This window comes from Echinops telfairi, unplaced genomic scaffold, assembly GCF_000313985.2.
Source record: "Echinops telfairi isolate 266 unplaced genomic scaffold, ASM31398v2 ScPeMD7_3533;HRSCAF=4204_0, whole genome shotgun sequence".
NCBI lineage: Eukaryota > Metazoa > Chordata > Mammalia > Afrosoricida > Tenrecidae > Echinops > Echinops telfairi.
Genome location: NW_022107431.1, coordinates 88,293,863 through 88,309,156, shown reverse-complemented (window position 1 = coordinate 88,309,156; position 15,294 = coordinate 88,293,863). Strand labels below are relative to the sequence as shown.

Here is a 15,294-nt window from a genome sequence, read left to right as displayed (position 1 = left end):
AACACTAAGTGATATAAAATTGATGATGAGGAGGGTGTAAGAGGCTTGGTAGGGCTTGATCAAGGGCAATGTAACTGAGAGGAATTACTGAAACCCAAATGAAGTCTGAACATGATAGTGGGACAAGAGGAAAGTAAAATGACATAGAGAAAAGACCTAGGAGACAAAGGGCATTTACAGAGGTCTCAATACAGGCATGTACATATGTAAATATATTTATATATGAATGGGGAAATAGATCTATGTGCATATATTTATAGGTTTAAAGTATCGGGTGGACATTGGGTCGCTACTCAAGTACTCAATGCAAGAATACTTTGTTCTGTTAAACTGGCATTCCACGATGCTCACCTTCCTGGCACAATCGCTGAATGAAGACAAAGCTGGGGCATAAGCAAATGTGGTGAAGAAAGCTGATGGTGCCTACCCCTGAAAAGATACAGTGTCTGGGGTCTTAAAGGCTTGAAGATAAACAAGCAGCTATCTAGCTGAGAAGCAGCAAAGCCCACATGGAAGAAGCACAACAGCCTGTATGTTCACAAGGTGTCATTAGGATCAGGCATCCAAGAACAAAAAATCTTATCATTGTGAATGAGGGGGAGTGCAGTGTGGAAACCCAAAGCCCATCTGTAGGCAATTGGACATCCCCTTAAAGAAGGGTTGTGGGGAACAGACGAGCCAGTCAGGGTGCAGTGTAGCACTGATGAAACACAACGTTCCTGTAGTTCTTTAATGCTTCCTCCTACCCACCCCCTACCCCCACAATGATGATCCCAATTCTACCTTACTAATCCAGCTAGACCAGAGTATGTCCACTGGTACAGATAAGAGCTGGAAACACAGAAATTCCAGAACAGATTAACCCGTCTGGACCAATAATGAGACTACTGATACCAAGAGGGTAAGGGGAAGGTAGGGTAGAAAGGGGGAACCAGTCAATGATCTACATATAATCCCCTCCCTGGGGATCACCCAGAAAAGTGGGTGAAGGGAGACATCAGCCAGTGTAAGACATGAAAAAATAATAATTTATAAATTATCAAGGGTTCATGAGGGAGGGAGGGGAAAAATGAGCTGATACCAAGGGCTCACATAGAAAAAATGTTTTGAGAATGATGATGGCAACAAATGTACAAATGTGCTTCACACAATAGATGGATGAGTTGTACGAGCCCCCAATAAAATGATTTTTTTAAAAGGAAAAGAATCATTCTAAATATGATTATGAGATCAGACATAATGGAAGCTATGAACTTTATAGAAAAGATGCCAGAAGGACATTTAAAGACTGGGGAAAAGGAGTACTGTGTCAACAGACTTGAGCATTTACATAGTAGAAGTGATGCTGGTTTTTAAGTTTGAAAAAATGTTTATACATCAAAATATTTTACAGATTTCAGTTTGATTTTAAAGTTTTGGTACTAAAGCTTTTATTTGTAGTATGCATTGTAATGATTGCTGAGCAAGGAATTGATTCCTAAGCGAGTTAGAGTTTAGAGAAATACATTGAATTTGTTCTTTTGTATGAGTTTGATTTGCTTGACTTCATTGATATCTGAGGTATTTTGTGCACGATTAAGTGCTGAAAGTAATAGGTGTCTGAAAGATACGCCAGAAAAAAAGAAAGAAGGAAAAGACATAGCCCTGTAGTTGAAAGTCCTTTATCTGACTTCTAAGGAGGAGAAAAAATGAAAACCATGTCACAAATTATAATCCTCTTAATAAAATGTTACCGAAGTCAGCAGCTGACGCCTGGAAATTGATACGGTCTAACATTATTTGAGAAAGCTCCAGAAAGCTTTTGAAAAAACTTATGTCAGATTAGTAATCCTGTAGGCTTTTAAAGATATCCTCTATCTCATTCCTGCTGGATTCTAAATTATAAAGTTTTTTAGCTTTAGATTTCTTTCACATTCTTCTGTTTCCCCCCTCCCCTCTTAATTGATAAAATGCATAAAACCAGTAAAGAGGATTTCTAGCAAGAGGCAGAGATCTTTCAGAATCAACAGTGGTGTTTCTTCCACAGCCCTCCTTTCTTGCCCTTCAAGGAAACAATTCTAGCAGTGCTTTAGGGAAAGGGTCCCTCAGCAGCAGAACCTCAGCAACTGCTAACTCCCGTGGTCCGGAGCTTCCTGGTGCCCTCTACACCCGTCTGACGATGACAGGGAGAGGCGAATGGGCCTGCCCTTGTTGGGGCATGCAGAGTGGACATCCAGTAAGGGCCTTTGCAGTCCTGTACTAGACAGGGAACGGCTATTGTGGCAAGTACTGGAGGTGTGAAGAGGTTAAGGTGCAGTATTAATTCAGACCAGATTTAAGAGTTTATCCAGAATCCTGTGTGTATTATAAATTCTCATGAATTAAACAGGCTAATTTTTAATTCTGAATGTTCTTTTGTCAATTTCCCAGCAGCTGTACAGAAATATGGATTCCATTTTATGGTGATAGTTATTTAATTACTAACATTATATTAATAATATCTTCTGTGATTTTTAGGAGGAGGCACAGTCATTGTTAGAAAACCTGCATGTTTACCACACAAATTACTTCCTGGTTTTGAGATGTCTTCATAAGTTCACGTGTTCCCTTCCCAAGTACCCCTTGGGCCGGCAGGTAACCAAAGCCCCCTTATTTGGAACCTAAGACGCAGGAACATAAGTAGTTTCTCGCTTTGATTTCTGAGGCACTGCAAGCATTACATTTGAAAGGGGTCCAGATCTTGCAGTGAGAGCCTAATCTAAATCCATTCCAGCTGTACCCTTGTCTGGAAATCGAAGCAGTGTTTTTGTTCTGAATGCCACAGCTAGAGACAGCCGCATGCATCCCAGCGATGTTGAGTCCCCTGTGATATATTTGTGGAAGGCATTTAGCTTTCCTTCTGTAACACTTCTTTGTCACCTGTGCCGAAAGAGCTGGCTTTCTCGTGCACTGGAAAAAGCACAGTTCTCATAGGATGTTTCATATTCTTACATTGTATCAAGAACCAAAAGAGAAGCAGTATGTCTGCTCCCTGCCAGTCTGCTCAGCTGTCCTTTGTCTCCTAGCTGAAACCGTGTGAGCCATCTGTAGTGTAGCTGTTAGGAAGTTTCATTGTCCTTCATCTTTGTATCCTTAATCAAAATGTTAAAGAACAAATATAAGCATGTTTTTGAGATGATTTCTGCTATTAAATCTTTATTTTTATAATTATACTAGCACTTTTAAGTCAACATTTCCTTACTACAAAGTGGCCAATGAGATCAGCCAGTATTTATAGCATTATGTAATAAGACTATGAAGCTTGGCCCATGCGATATATGCCAAGTCTAGAGAAAAAGATTCTTTTTAATAACATTAGTTTTTCTTTCTTGCTTAAATGTGATTTTGTCAAGCTAATAGTGTATAATAAACCTGGTACATTTCTTTAGTTCTTCACGAATGCACTGTTCATTTATAGATCAGAGAGCTGTACTGCACGTGTTTAGAAAAGGACATATGGGACTCAGAGGAGTATGCGTCGACCCTGCAGCTGCTAAGGTAGTTTTTTTCTTTCTTTTTGTGTGTGTTATAAGCCTGCCAATAAGTAACACCTTCCTCCAGGACTCGGTCTGCCAAGAATTTTCTTACCCATGTTGTGTCCAAGAATATTTGTATATATCTAGAATATATGTCGACTATGGTGTTTTGATATGACAACCATCCATTTCTTTGCTTGTATTAATTTTTTTTTTAGTTAGGTTTTTGTGTGTGGTAGTTTTAGAACCTTTATTAGGTCATCAGCCACTAGTTTTCATGCACATTGGCTAGGTTTTTGAAAGTGATGACAGGTACATAGGTAACCAATGTACAGAGCTTGTTTGGGGAAATCTTCATGCTCATTACTGTACCTAGACAACCGCACATGGATACTGTATGAGATGTTCCTGATTCCTTTGGCCAAGACACAACTTTGTTGAGCCTGGTGTCGTACATCTGGTGTTCCCATCTCCTTCATGGCCAACTTCCGAATCTCCTTGAGCACTCCAGGGGCATGCTTCTTGAAGCCCACGCCATGGAGGTGCTTGAGAATGTTGGTGTACTCTCTGGTCAGGAGCTCCTTGATAGCCAACGGTCCTTGTTCTCTTCACCACCCTTCTTTGCAGGAGCTATAGTAGCGGGACCAGGCTGGGTTGAAGTGTCCTTGAGAAAACCCACGGGCACCTAGACCTTCCACTTCTGGGCCCCGGAAGCTGTCCTGGGCCCCGGCACTCCCTCGGAGCCCTCCACCTCTGCTCAGCTTCTCCACCAGGCTACTTCCTCTCGTCCGAGTTAGACTCCTATCAGTTAGGTTTTTTTAAGTAAAGCCATTGATCAGTCTATTATCAAGACTACATGAATTAAAACAAAAAGACAACGTGGATAAATTTTCGTTTATGGATCAGTAGAAGCCAGTAATAGTGACGTCGTGGCAGGAAAGTAATCATGGAAACAAGATCATCATACCCTTGATTAGTTAGGTGGAGGAGCAGCCTCATTGAGTGAAGTATATCCTGTGAAGGAGCTCACTCTGACGTTGATTAGGGGCAGTGGTCTTGAGGCCTCCCCTCACTCAAGTTGGCATCACACATTACTATTGGTTCACTCATATATTATGTACTTACAAATCAAAACCAAGTCCATTGTCGTGAAGTTGATTCCAACTCATAGTCAGCCGGTAAGACAGATTAAACTGCCCCATTGGGTTTCAAAGATGTGCTCATTACGAATGCAAACTTCCACATCTTGCTCCTGCAGAGCAGCTGGTGGGTTTGAACCACTGGCCTTTTGCTTGCAGCTGACCACTTAACTCCTGAGCTACCAAGGCTCCTTTAAATTATTTACCTAGTCTTATGTAATTATCTGATACCAAAGATCACTCAGTTATAATCATTTGTATCCTCTGGCTTTATTTCTTTTATACTTGCTGAAATTTTGGTCTTTTATAAAAATGAGAATCACATGGACAGTGTGAAAAAGAAATCAAGTGCAAGCTTACATGTCTGCACACTGTTATGTAATTTTCCCCAGTGGATATAGATGCTTATACCATAAAGCAGTATGAGCTCTAACTATTTATTAAATATTGGTTTCCTTTGGGCCCGCAAGGAAAAAACAGATGGGCATAGTAGGAGGGAAATTCACACAAAAAGCATTTTAAGTCCAGAGACTTAATAATACAAACATTAGTAATCTAGCAGGTGCAGCTTAAGATAGGAAATTAATTTCATGCTATGTGGAAAAAATAGCACCCTATGGAAAGTAGACTGCCACTGAAAAGTTTTATATTTTATTTCACTTTTTAAAATTCCACTACGAGATTTCTGTGATGCAGTTAGCATGCTTGCTGCTAACGGGAAGGTTGGTGGGATGAGTCCCCCAGAAGCATCTTGAGAGAAATATCTCTAAGCTACTTCCAGCAATGTAGCCACTGAAAATGCTGTGGAACGGGACCTGTGCATTTCTGAGAAGAAATTCAAGGACAAGACGGTTTTCATGTGGATTATCTAACATAATAATGAAAACACAAATAGCCAAGAACAAAACAAATGGGACCCCATAAAAATAAAAGTGTAGGTTTGGTTCATGCACAGTATTGGAGCTTGAAGGCATTTTACTGACAAAAACCAACATTGTAGAACCTCATTTATATAAAAAGACTAGGAAAGGCAAATGTATTCAGACCAAAGTTTATTAGTGGTTACCACAGGCAAGAGAGGTGGCGGAAATGGGCATTTATTTCATACAGAACACTAAATTTCAGTTTGTAATGATGGAAAAATAGCATTGGGGTTGCATAGCTGGTAAATGTAATTGCTGTCAATAAGTTATATCCCTGTAAAAAATTGAATGGCAAAAGTTCTTTAATGCATGTAACAATAACAACCAAAAAGATGAGCTGCTGGGGCTCCTTCTGCACAACCAACCACCTTGTGGGATTGGACCCATGGTTGGGAGGGTTGGTGCCAGCATTTGTGGAACATCCAAAGGAAGTAGCCCGATAACAGTGTTTAGGGCTTTGGTTGTATCTCCTACTTTGTGGCATTGTGCCTCAGGCCCTATGTGCTTGCAGGCAGCCATCCAAGTCACAGCAGTTGGCATGTGTGCTCCTGGGGTGTCAGAAATAGGATGAGGAAATGGCATGTGTGGCTAATTGTTTCCATGAACAACTGTTCCCTTTGCCATGAGGCCAAAAGAACCAGATGATGTCTGATAACTACCGTTACTATTTATTCTGATCAAAGATTCTATAGAAGAATCCTGATCAGAAGTGAGGAAATGGCAAAACACTATTTCAAGTTGGCATGAATTTCAGACATTTGGGAGCCATGCAGGTTGGATAAACCCCTGAAACTAATATCCTGAGATAATCTTTATCTTTAAAATTTAAACTAAACGCGTGACCTGACGTCTTCTTGAAGCCAAAATGTAGTTTAGCTTAACTAGTAAAAGATGTCTATATTGGACAGAGTACTCTTAAGATATCTCTCTTTATGGGCTCAAATTAACAACAGCAACTAGAAAGATTAAGATAGGAAATTCAAGAGATAGTGAGATTGTGTTAATAGCAGAGGAGCCGCTCAACAAGAAGGTGGAAATGGTTGCAAAACTTGAAGAATGAAGTCAGTGTCGCTGAATTGTATGTGTAGAAATTGTTGAATTGCTGCATGTTCTGCTGTGAATATTCTCAACAAGATTATATATTTCTAAAAGGGAATCACGGTTTTACTGGAGTTACCATGTTTGACTTGATGACAAGTGATTTTGATTTTATGTACCATATGTACTCGTGTATAAGCTGAGTTTTCCAGCACATTTTTAATGCAGTTTTGTGGTAAAATTAGGTGCATGGGCTGAATATTCGGGTCGGCTTATACTCGAGCATGTATGGTATTATGGTATTTGTATATTTACCTTAAACCGGAACATTTCTGAGACTTCCTTGTTTTCTTTTGAATTGCGCATCCCTATCCCAAACACCCGTGGATTCTGGTTGTGCTTTCTTTTTTAACCTTTGTGACTACTGTCTTCCTTCTTCAGCTGGGAATTCTCAAATTCATCAATAACTTTGCTCTTCTGAGACTCTGGTAATTTTGGAGTACAGTCAAGAATTAAGAACACCACTTCCAAACTGGATTAAGGCAGCATGAGCAATAATAGTCATGGGACAATAGTAACTGTCATATTCTGAAGACTTGCAGTGTGCCAGCTGTTGTGATAGATACTCTATGTGCATTTTCTAATTGAGTACTCATACCTTTGTAGTGGATATCATTAGCTACACTTGACAGCTGAGGCAGCTGAAGCACAGATAGAGATTAAGTGTCTCGCTTGAGATCATTCAACTGCTGATGGAACCAATTGTCTAATCCAGGTCTGACTATAAAGCTATTGTATCTTCCACTATGCTTTGCCAAAATCTAAAATATGCATTTAGGGATCTGAGTAAAGCAGAGGCAATAAATAGAAAGTGAAGTTTCAGTAATTTTTCCCAACTGATGTCCTAAAAATAGGCAGTCAAAAACAGAATAGAAAAATCTGAGGATCAAATACAGCAACTGCAGCAAAGATAGTCAAACATCTGGACACCACACATACACGAGAAAAGGAGTCTGGAATTGACCTTTCCCCCTTTGTATAGTGCAGATGTGAACAAGAAATCAAGAGATTTTCGAAGTTTGGTATTCTCAGTAGAAATCATCAGATTTAGGACAAGACCTAATACTACATTCATACTAGTTTTCAAATCTAAACTCAAGTCAGATAAGGAAAAAAGATTAAAATGTTGTCTAAGACATTGAAAAGAAAAACTGTTAAGGTAGAATTAGAAATAGAGTTTAATAAAATTCCAATTTGAATTTTTTAATAAGAAATTCAGGTAGTGTCTCTGGAAAATACGTTTTATCTAGAAACTGATAAACTTAAATAACAATAGTTCTGCTTGTTCAAGTACATTCTGATAATTTTAAAGAATTTACAAGTAAAAACCCACAAAAACAAGCCCAATGCCATCAAGGTATTTCTGACTCGGTGACTTTATATGTAGTTTCCAAGGCTGTAAACCTTTATGATAGCAGACAGCCTCATCTTTCGCCCAGAGAGTACCTAGTGGGTTTTAAAACTGCTCACCTAGCTATACCAGGAGGGTGGGGGAAGGTAGGGGCAAGAAACCGCAGGGGAAGGGAGACAGCAATCACTGTAAGATCTGAAAGTAATAATTTATCAAGGGGTCACAAAGCATGGGTGGGGTGGGGTGGGGTGGGTGGGGGTAGGGCAGGTGAAAAGAGCTGATACCAAGGGCTCAAATAGAAAGTAAATGTTTAGAAAATAATGGGGGCAACACATGTACAAATATGCTTGATACAATTGATGTATGGAATGTTATAAGAACTGTAAGAGGCCCCAATAAAATGATCTTTAAAAAAAAGAAAGTGCAAAAAAACAAAAATAAATTAATACAACTTGCTGACCTGAGGTTAACAGTTCAGCACTTGCTTAACTTTATTACCAGGGCTCCTTTGTAATAATACAGGAATATGTTTTTATTATATGTTCACAAGTAGAAAAAGACCTATTAAAATGTATGAAGCGGACATTGTTTGTAGGGGAGCCTGAAATGATGAGTTTATAAGATGTCCTAATTTGATTTGAGTGCAGTCATTCCGAATGCCCTCTGCAAGTCTTTCTCACTCAGGCAACTCCTAGAGCAGGAGCAACCCATCCCCCATAGAATGTGAGGTAGATAACTAACTTTTCACTCCACCGTGTATTAAAGATATAAACCAAGCCAGACGACCATTGGCTGGGTTCGACTCCTAGTGGCCCTATAGGATAAAGTAGATTTTGATGGAAGCAAACTGCCACACCTGTCTCCTGTAGAGTGGCGACCGGTTTTGAACCACCCCTCTTTCACTTAGCAGCCAAGCATTTTAATCACTGTTGTGCACCAGGGCTCCATATAAAGATATGGTTATGTGAAAGTCATTTAGGAACAGGGGATGTTAGAAAGTGATACTAACCCAGCAGTGAGTAGATAAGAATTCTGATTTTTCAGCTATGAAAGACCTTAGGAGGAAAAGTTTACCTTTTTATTGGAATTTCTAAACAACCAGGTAAAAAATGTAAAACTACACCAAGAATTTGATATGTGTAGCCCCTTGCTTGAACAACCCTATTGAGCACAGTTCTCCTTGAAAACACATGGGGTCGCTATGAGCAAAGCTCCGCTCAACAGCAACTGGTTGCATATTGGAAATAACAATAAAAATTAAAATTTTCAAAATACTTTGCACCTGTCATTTTCTCCCCCAAACTCTAGTTTACAATGGGTATTTATGATTTGATAACAAGTTAAATTAATACTGTCTAATGGCGGAGTCCTAGCACTGGTGTCCTCAAACTATGGCCCGCGGGTCACATACAGCCCACCAAGGACATTTATCCAGCCTACCGGGTTTTTTTCCTTCAAAATAGGATATGTGCAGTGTGCAAAGGAATTTGTTCATAGTTTTTTGTTTTTTTTTAACTATAGTCTGGCCCTCCAATGGCCCCCTATTTAAAAAGTTTGAGGACCCCTGCAGCGGCATAGTGGTTACACATTGGGCTGTTCACCTCAGCCTCTGCAGTTTGAAACCGCTAGTTAAGTTGTTCTGAGGGAGAAAGACGAGTTTTCTGCTCCTGTAAAGAATGACTGTCTCGGAAACCCACAGGGGCAGTTACCTACCTTGCCCTATGGGGTCACCATGTGTCGAACTGACTTGATGGCAATGAGCTTTTTGGATCTAATAGTAGAATTGGGCAGCTGTCAGTAATACTTTAGGAGGAGGGTAGCCCTCGTGGGGTAGTAGTTAAATCTGGGGTTGCAATCCAAAGGTGAGCATTTTGAAACCCCAGTTGCTCACAGGACAAATAGGGCTTTCTCCCAGCCCCCTCTCAATTCCGTTAACAGTTACAGCCTTGGACACTCCCAGGGGCAGTTCCAACAGCCGACCCTGGCCTGTGGAGTCTCCCTGAGCTGACATCGACCTGATGGCAGTGAGCTTGATTGGGGGATGGGGGTAATGTAAGCTGCCACAGTGCTCAGCTGCCAACCGAACGTTCAAGTAGAGGTTCGTGCTGGTCCTTTCAGAGGTGACTTGGTAGGAAAGCCAACCCAGTCTACATCCAACCAGTCAACCATTGAGAACCCGAGGGAGCACCATTTTACCCTGCGACACAAGGGGTCATTAGGAAGGAGAGAATCAGCTCAGTGGCCGTGGGTTGTGTTTGAGGGTTCAATACAAATCATAAATCTTCAACTTAAGAGTATGTGATGGATCAGCTTGACTTGAAGAATATTTCATTCTTATTATCAGTCGCAATACATCATTATAGCAGTGATTCTTCAGATAGGGGCAATGAAAAATGAACTCTTCATGATAAGGAAATTAAATTACCAAGTGAGAATACTAATCTGGAGGAGCCTATTTTCCTTCAGATACAAAAACCAAGGCCAGATCACTGAGGAACGTCGGTAATTGGGAGAGCTAGAATTTAAAACTCTTATCTTCAAATCATACTTGTTTCAGTCATATTCTAATTGTTTGAGGTGTGGTAATTTTTTAAATTATGTGTATTTTTAGCCATTGGCTCATGTTAGAATACTCAAAAAAAATTTTAAACCCTGCAGAACCAACTTCTGTGGAATCAACGCCCCCATCCTGAAACCAGCCATCTCTGAATGAGGTACCCACGTACAGGTGCAAGGCATCTTGCTTATCCATGTGTAACCTGATGAGCTTGTGACAAAAAGAGACTCAGATTTAAGTTGACTGATAGCGGAAGGAATTTAGGCTGAGAGAAATGATTTACATTTCTGAGTAAGGGTTTTTACTTCAACAATAACTTTTAGCAGGTTAGTTCAGCCTTCACTGAATTTTTACAAAGCAAGACTACCAATTAATGACACCATTATTTGACAACTTCAGTTTGTTTCAGACATTAGAGATAGAGAAACTAAATAATGTATTGGTTTCCAATTTTGCAGATAAACCTTAGATCATATTTAAATATCTAATTATTCAAAATGACCCAACCCCACAGGATTATGTGAAGCGCCTCCCAAATACTAATTGTCTATTTTTGATGGTCTAGTCAGGCATCCTCAAACTATGGCCCGCGGGCCACATGCGGCCCACCAAGGACATTCATCCAGCCCACCGGGTGTTTTTGCCCCGTTTATTTTTTTTTACTTCAAAATAAGATATGTGCAGTGTGCCTAGGAATTTGTTCATAGTTTGTTTTTTGTAAGTATAGTCCGGCCCTCCAACGGGTCTGAGGGACAGTAAACTGGCCCCCTATTTAAAAAGTTTGAGGACCCCTGGGGATTTATTCATGTGGAAGCAAAATCAAATTGTACTGTTAAAATACCCTTTCTTTTAGATTAGGACAATCAGTCTTCAATTTGCATTACATCAAGTTCCCTCAATTATCTATACATTGTGGTGAAATTCAACAACTGAATTGTTGAAACTCCATTTAAAGCAAACATTGAGAATTGATTGTGAGAATAGTGGATTTTAGACTTTAGTGACCATAAAAGTCAGCTGATTTTTATTAAAGATTTCTACCTTCTCATCCCCAAAACATTCTGAGTCAGACAGTTTGAGACCTGGCTTGATTGGTCTGCAGAAATTTTCATTTTTCAGGAACTCTAGTATGGGAAGACCTGGTAAAAATAGTGGTTATGCATTGAGCTGCGATCTACAAGGTCTGCAGTTCAAAACCACCAGCCCCCCCTTGAGAGAAAGATGGAGCTTTCTACTCTTGTAATAGTTACAGTCTTGCAAACTTGATAGGGGCAGTTCTACCCTGTCCTATAGGGTCACTATGAATAGGTATTAACTTAATGGTGGGTGAGTTTCTGTTTTGGTTTTTTTTTTTCTAGTACATTCTGTACAGATGACTCAAGGGCCACACTTTAAGAAAAATTATCCTAAAAAGTAAAAGAGAATAAGAAAGGGATTATTATTATTATTTTAAGTTAAAAGTGAAGCTGTCAAGGAAGAAAAATACCCACTGAAAAGCTGACTTTTAGGAAGTTAGTCTTAACACTGGTTCTGTGGATTAACCTATTTCTGTAATAGTGAGCAATGGGTTGTTTACCAATAAATAGAAAAAAGTAATATGAATTTGTATTTCAGTGATATACTTTTCTTTTAATTAAATATTTACTACCTCTTACCATTTTTTGCTAGTAAGATGAATAGGTAGTTTAGAAAATAATTATTTTTGAAACTTAGAAACCCATCAAATTTAGTTTGCTTCCTCTCCCACTTCTTTTCTCTTGTGAACTTGGGGTTATATTTTTGTAGTGTATAAATAAAATATGTATATATTTTATCCTATTAAGACTGTTTCTAACTATATGATAGGATTGAATTATTTCCTCTTGACATGCAGTGTTCTTTAGACATAAAATGTTCCTAAAAAGTGGATGGTGTTCCACAAAGGTCATTATGACTACCAGGTGTTCACCCACGTGAACCTGCTTGAGAACCACTCATCCTGGAGAAATCCGTCTGAGGCCCAAGGCAACGTAATTCTTCCCTATACTGGACATTGCCTGTTTACTTAAGCAGCAAGCATCTGTTTAATGCTTAATTTATGAAACACAGATCTAGTGGAAAAGATGACCCCTGTTCCTTACCCATACAGCGTTTGGGTCCAGTGGGAGATTCAGGTGGACTCAGACTAATAATACAGAATAATTAGTGCTGGCTGGTTAAAATTCAAACTGCGAAGGAACTAATAGACTGGACAATTGACTCTAAGGTTGGTGGGTTGAGACAGCCTCTCAAGAATGCAATCTAACCTGAAATATCAAAGAAGGAGTAGGGTGGGGGTGAGCTGCAGCTGAGGCTCCATATAATAGGTGGAGTGGCGGGATACTTGGATACCTCTGAGGCCCCCAAATCTTACAGGTTTTCCACCCCCTCCTCCATGGCTTAAAATAATATATAAACAGTATTGCTTAAAGTAGAATACTGCCCTTCTTTGAGAGTTGTGTTTTTCTTTAAGAATTCTCACAGACTCATGATGAGGGCAATGACTGTACAAATGTGTTTTACACAATTGATGTACATATGGATTGTGATGAGTTGTATGAGCCCCTAATAAAATGATTTAAAACAAACAAACAAAAAATAGAACTACCAAAAAAACCAAGAAAGAATTCTCATAGACTACAGGAAATTATTCAAATGCAAGTCGTAACAGTACGACAGAGAGAATGAATTGTGACTCTTGTGCCTATCATTACCTAAAAATTCCTGCTGTTTTTATTTAAGGCTGCTTAGATCTATAATCAGTCTAAATTAAAAGTAGAGACTGACATGCTTGGCAGTTTAAAAAGGTACCTGCCTTATTTGTGCTTATATATATTTTAAAACATCAATGTAAGTTAGCATCTAAGATACCAAGAAATGGAGTAGGTTCTTAATATTTGATGAATAAAAATATTCTAATAAAGGCTACTTAGCTTTGTTGTTTTTTAACTAATATATATTAATGTTCTAGAATATAAAAAATTAAAATACCCCAATTAAATGTGCTTTCACTAATATAATTTTTAAATATTTTTCCTCAGATCATTAATCCCTCACAGAAAAATAAGGCTATCACTTTAATTTCCAGTAACAAAGGGAAAACAATAATTTTTTTTCATTCTTTTAACTATTTTCCTCGGAATGTCTAAATTTAGCCATTTAAATTACAGCTATTCAACTAGAACAGAAATAAATTCTGCTCCTGTCTTTTTGCTTCTATTTCACAGGGTTGCTTTGTGATGGTGTCTTTGAAGAAGTGATCTCTGAGAATAGACTGTTTCAGGCATTTTTAATTGTTTGGTTTCTTCACTTTTAGCCTTTATTGATTAATCACTTGCATGTTTGGCTTTTGAATACTTTTTGAAACTGCTTTATCATAGTAATAGTGCCAGTTTAGAAACTGAAAACTCATTAGTCAGAGCGTCCTTGCGTGGAGATGGATTGGCAGTGTCTCCTTACAGCTTGCTCTCATAATCAGAAGTTTATATAATCAGTGCTTAACCAGAAATTATTGGCTCTCTGCATGATGAAGCAGAACACTTCAGTGCCCTCGACGATGATTGCTTTTAATGATTGCAAAATTATTCTTAGTTAAGATAATATTTTTGAAATGACAATCTGTAAAGCTTTTTAGCACATTAAGCATTGCAGACCTTTTTTGAACCATTTACCTGAATGATCGTGATGTGATCACTTAGAAATCAAATTGAAGGACTGAACAACAGAATTGTATGTGAATGGATATATTGGAAGTGTAAAAAAGGCCCCACAAAAAAAACTATTGTAAGGGAAAATAAATAAATAAGGGTTGAGGGGACGGGAGGGAGGGGATAAAGGGGAGCTGATATCAAGGAGTTAAAGAAAAAAAAATGTTTTGAAACTGACTGTGGTAGCACTGCTTGATATGATTCAACCATGAAGTGTTATGATATCTGTAAGAGTTCCCAATAAAAGGATTAAAAAATAATAATAATAAAACACTCTTCATAGCCAAAAAAAAAATCAAGTTGCACTTTGAGGCATTAATCTGACCCATCTTTAATACGGTTTTCTCCCCTTTCTCTGTAAATTAATCTAGGATATATGTGTTTGTAAGTCATTTTATTGCGGGCTCTTACAGCTCTTATAACATTCCATACATCAATGGGATTATGCATATTAATCTATGATATTTTTCACACACTTTAATTGATATTTTCTTTGCAATTTTATTTCTTTTAAAACAATACTAGTTGAAATCCATCAACTAGTTTGGTGTCTACTCTTTCTCCCCAATTCACTCTTCATCTGATTTTGTTTCACGTTTCTACTTCACCACAGTCATCGGTGACCTCCATGTTCCTGATCCGCTAGTCAGTTCGTGTTCCTACCGTCAGCAGTCCGTTGTGCCTGCCGCCCTCGTGGTTTCCGGGACCTGGACGTTGTTGCTTTTCCTGCTCCCGCAGTGTGTGCTCCTTCTCAGTCTTCTTTGGTGGTTTCTCATCCTCCCTTGCTTCCTTGGTTGGAAGCCCATCTTTCTCTCCAAAGGCTTCTCAAGCGAACGATAAGGCTTTCTACTCCCCTAAAGGGTCTCAGAAATTCCTCTTGTTTACATTGTCTATGATCAAGCCCTACCAGGCCTCCTACATCCTCCTTGCCATCAATTTTAGATCCCTTGTTGTTCCCTTGTCCCTGGATTTGTTAACACCCACTTCCTTTCCCCCACTTCCCCTCT

At 39.0% G+C, this 15,294-nt stretch overlaps 1 protein-coding gene across 3 annotated transcripts in view; it reads left to right on the top strand.

Annotated features, from left to right (window-relative positions):
- The window catches only part of ORC3 (origin recognition complex subunit 3), a 91,311-nt gene that overhangs the window by 57,631 nt on the left and 18,386 nt on the right, over positions 1-15,294 (top strand). For all 3 annotated transcript variants that reach the window (XM_045294334.1, XM_045294333.1, XM_045294335.1), the window contains 2 exons: positions 2,497-2,613; positions 3,437-3,516. In XM_045294334.1, the coding sequence (XP_045150269.1) occupies positions 2,497-2,613; positions 3,437-3,516 (197 nt within the window). The remainder of the gene's footprint in view (positions 1-2,496; positions 2,614-3,436; positions 3,517-15,294) is intronic.